Source organism: Sapajus apella, unplaced genomic scaffold (genome assembly GCF_009761245.1).
Source record: "Sapajus apella isolate SASKATOON/1434 unplaced genomic scaffold, GSC_monkey_1.0 scaffold1059, whole genome shotgun sequence".
In the NCBI taxonomy this organism is placed as follows: Eukaryota; Metazoa; Chordata; class Mammalia; order Primates; family Cebidae; genus Sapajus; species Sapajus apella.
The window spans coordinates 1-3,533 of NW_022437985.1; the positions used below are offsets into that span (position 1 = coordinate 1).

A 3,533-nucleotide genomic window follows, 5' to 3' on the forward strand; every position below is an offset into this window, starting at 1 on the left:
AGCTCACTGCAACCTCCGCCTCCCAGGTTCAAGCCAGCCTCAGCCTCCCAAGTAGCTGGGACAACAGGTGCCCGCCAAGACACCCAGCTAATTTTTGTATTTTTAGTGGAGACGGGGTTTCACTATGTTGGCCAGGCTGCTTTCAAACTCCTGACCTTGTGATCCGCCCATCTCAGCCTCCCAAATTGCTAGGGTTACAGGCATGAGTCACTGTGCCTGGAATGATTAAACCTTTTTAAAACCAACTGAGGCCAGGCACGGTGGCTCACACCTGTAATCCCAGCACTTTGGGAGGCAGAAGCAGGTGGATTACGAGGTCACGAGTTTGAGACCAGCCTGGCCAAGATGGTGAAACCTCCTCTACTAAAAATACAAAAATTAGCTGGGCACGTTGGCGGGTGCCTGTAATCCCAGCTATTCGGGAGGCTGAGGTAGAATTGCTTGAACCCGGGAGGTGGAGGTTGCAGTGAGCCAACATTGCGCCATTGCACTCTAGCCTGGGCAACTGAGTGAGACTCCATCTCAAAAAAAAAAAATTGAAAAGTGTTTAAAAATCACTTGCTTGTGAGCTGTCATGGGTGAATATTGGTTCCAAGGTTTAGGGAATGAATTTGAGAAAGGCTTTTTCACAGATCTTTAGAGCTCAGTAAGGCTAAAACAAAATAAAACAAAAACAAACAGGTGCATCCAAGATCTGATTTCAAGGCAAGGTTTATTGCTTTACGAACAAACATTACACTTGGTCTTAATAGAAAAATGACATCAGATACACCCAGAATACATTTCGCATTGGGATAGCTGCCAGTTTGGCACAAAACATACACTATTAGGAGCAGGGAGGCAATGAAAACAAACTATATTTTACATTTTGGTTCATCAGGAACACTTTTGCCTGAAGTAAGCCGTTTAGCACTATCTTTAAATTTTATTTATTTTTTTAATCCACCCATCTGTACACTGGCCCTTTAGTACTCTTGAGGTGTAAAATTTTAATACTTGTCCTAGGCTTTGACCCTTGTGTTTGATCTAAATGACATTTCATACATAAATGTCTTTTGACGAGTGCGCTTACTGTTATGTACACAATTTAAAATGTGATAGTTTGAATACAAAATCTGGTTTGATACATGATATAAAAGTTGTATATTTAAATTCAAGAGTATGTTTTTGTGGACTATTTCTACTAAGGAATGTATTAAATTAAAATAATTTAAAAACTTAACATGAAGCAGTGATCTGTTAACTGGACAGGTCAATTATCTGTCTGAGCTGCGTAAATCACTGTCTGGCACTACAGTTGAATAACCTTGACACTGAGCTCAGAAGCAGCCCATTTAAGAAGCATCTTGTAAATAACAAAGTGACACCTTGGAGATTACAGTTGGAACTATGCAAGTCATTCATAGAGTAGCTGTGGGCTCTCTTCTAAAGGTGGACTCATTACATGAAGATGGATCTTTCATGTCGTTGCCGATGTCCAAGTCTCTTGTAATCCAGAAATGCCAGTACAGTTGTTTCAAATGCATTGGGTATGAATTGCACCTTGAACTTGCCCTTCCCTTTTTCGGTTAAACCTTTTCACATAGCTGCTGCTGCTCCTCAACAGTCCATCCCCTGGACGCAGGCGCCCTCTCAGGACCTGGAGCAGAGCTGCAGGGAGCTGCCGTCTCTTATGGTAGATGTGGCCCATCACAATATACCTGCTGCCTGGACAAAATAACCAGAACATTAATTCATTGTGTCTTTTAAATGCCATGAAACAGAAAATGTAAGGCCTTTAAGAAATGCCCAAGCTGCAATCTATCTTGCTGCACAAGGTGAAACTGGTATTTAGTTTACAGGCAACTGGTGGAAAACAGTCTAGCGACCTTTAGGCGATAACCAACTAGGCGGTGGCTCACGCCTGTAATCTCAGCACTTGGGAGGCCGAGGTGGGTGGAACACTTGAGGTCAGGAGTTTGAGATGAGCCTAGCCAACACGGTGAAAACCTGTCTCTACTAAAAATACAAAAATTAGCTGGGTTTGGTGGCAGGTGCCTGTACTCCCATCTATTTGGGAGGGAGGCTGAGGCAGGAGAATCGATTGAACCCATGAGGCAGAGGTTGCAGTAAGCTGAGATCGCACCACTGCACTCCAGCCTGGGCAAGAGAGTGAGACGCCGTCTCAAAAAAAAAAAGAAAGGAAGAAAGAAAAAAAGCAACTACAGAACAAAGGTCCTTATCACAATGTATCAGGATTTCCCAGAGGACATGTACAGAAAGATATGAGAGTGGGTATTCACCCCCTATCAGCCCTCCCCAAGCCCCCAAAAATGCAGCTTTTCTAAACTCAGTTCTGTCTAGTCCCTTCTGGCAATGGTGTTTGGTCGTTCACTCCATTTGTCAACATCTGTTAAGTGACAGCCGGTTTAATGCCAACCGCTGCGGTTCTCACTCTTGGGGGTGGGGGCTGACGGGGCTTAAATCACAGAGTGGCTGAAATAATACCTGCCGTCTAAATCCTATTCATATTACAGTACTGTCCCCCATCCCTCCCAAAAAAAGGCTGGGCGACCCACAGCCAGGGCTGTGGCACCCACGTTACAAACTGTGGTATAAAGTACATATGCAGCGTCATTCAGGTCAGTTTCAATACCAAGTTTAAACTCTGGACACGGCTTATTGCAGCTGGAGGAGTCCAGGGCTAACATGTGGACTCGGAAGAAGAACCCGTCGGGGGTGAGGTACAGGCGGTTCATCTTGTACAGCCCGTCCCGATCCACCAGCAGGGTCACCAGCTGGATGCCCGTGCCCAGCACGTCCACGTCGTGCACGATCCCGTTCACCGCTGCTTCCGAAAAACAGTTTGGAGAAGAGCATTACCCTGAGTTCCTCTCCCAGTCCCCCGGCGTGGGTTTTTGGCAACCGCGAAACGGCCCGCACGGGTCGGGCGCCCTGGGATCGCGCGGGGGGGCTTCTCCGGGGCTCGGAAAGACTCGCGGGGCTTCGGCGCGGCGGCCGGGCTCACCGAATTCGCTCTCGCAGAACGCCTCGCGCTCGTCCAGGTCCGCCCAGCAGGCGCGCGAGCAGGGCTCGGCGTCGGGATCCGGGTACCTCCGCAACGGGGTGAGGCCGAGGCTGGGGCTGAGGCGCGGCGGCGGCGGCGCGGGCGCGGGCACGGGACCCGGGGGCGGCGCGGCGGCGCGCGGCCGGTTGGGGTGGGCGGAGCCATCGGCAGTGCGCGCGGGCGACGGGGCGGCGGGGAAGCGCAGGGCCCGTGAGCGCGCGCGTCGCGGGGCGTCCACCGATAAGTGCCCGCGGCGCGGCGACGCGCGGTTCTCGGCTTGGGCCAGGCGCGGAGCCGGCGGCCCTGCGGGCGGTCGTGCGGCCTCCCGGAAGCTGGCCCGGTTGTCAGCCTGCGGGAAGGGCTTCCCGCGCCGCGGGTCGGACCAGGCGCGGGCGGTGGGTGTGGCCTCAGCCGCGCGCGACGTCCGCGCGGCCTCGGGGAGCGGCTGCCCACGGGGCCCCGGTGTCTCCTCCGCGCTCGGGCAGCC

The 3,533-nt window shown here is 51.6% G+C and overlaps 1 protein-coding gene across 1 annotated transcript; it reads right to left on the reverse strand.

Moving 5' to 3' along the window:
• Window positions 1–693: 693 nt before the first annotated feature.
• CUNH17orf58 (chromosome unknown C17orf58 homolog) lies at window positions 694–3,223 on the reverse strand. The gene is made up of 3 exons (XM_032272785.1): window positions 3,008–3,223; window positions 2,636–2,827; window positions 694–1,707 (listed from the first exon to the last, which is right to left on the reverse strand). Exons 2-3 carry the CDS (start codon window positions 2,736–2,738, stop codon window positions 1,517–1,519), a joined length of 294 nt encoding a protein of 97 aa, XP_032128676.1. The 5' UTR covers window positions 2,739–2,827; window positions 3,008–3,223; the 3' UTR covers window positions 694–1,516.
• Window positions 3,224–3,533: the final 310 nt, after the last annotated feature.

Coding starts and splice junctions, on each gene's coding strand:
- CUNH17orf58 (XM_032272785.1), bottom strand. CDS start 2,738: ATGAACCGCCTGTACCTCACCCCCGACGGGTTCTTCTTCCGAGTCCAC. Junction 1,708..2,635: donor GTGTCCAGAGTTTAAACTTG/GTATTGAAACTG, acceptor TATTTTGTCCAG/GCAGCAGGTATATTGTGATG.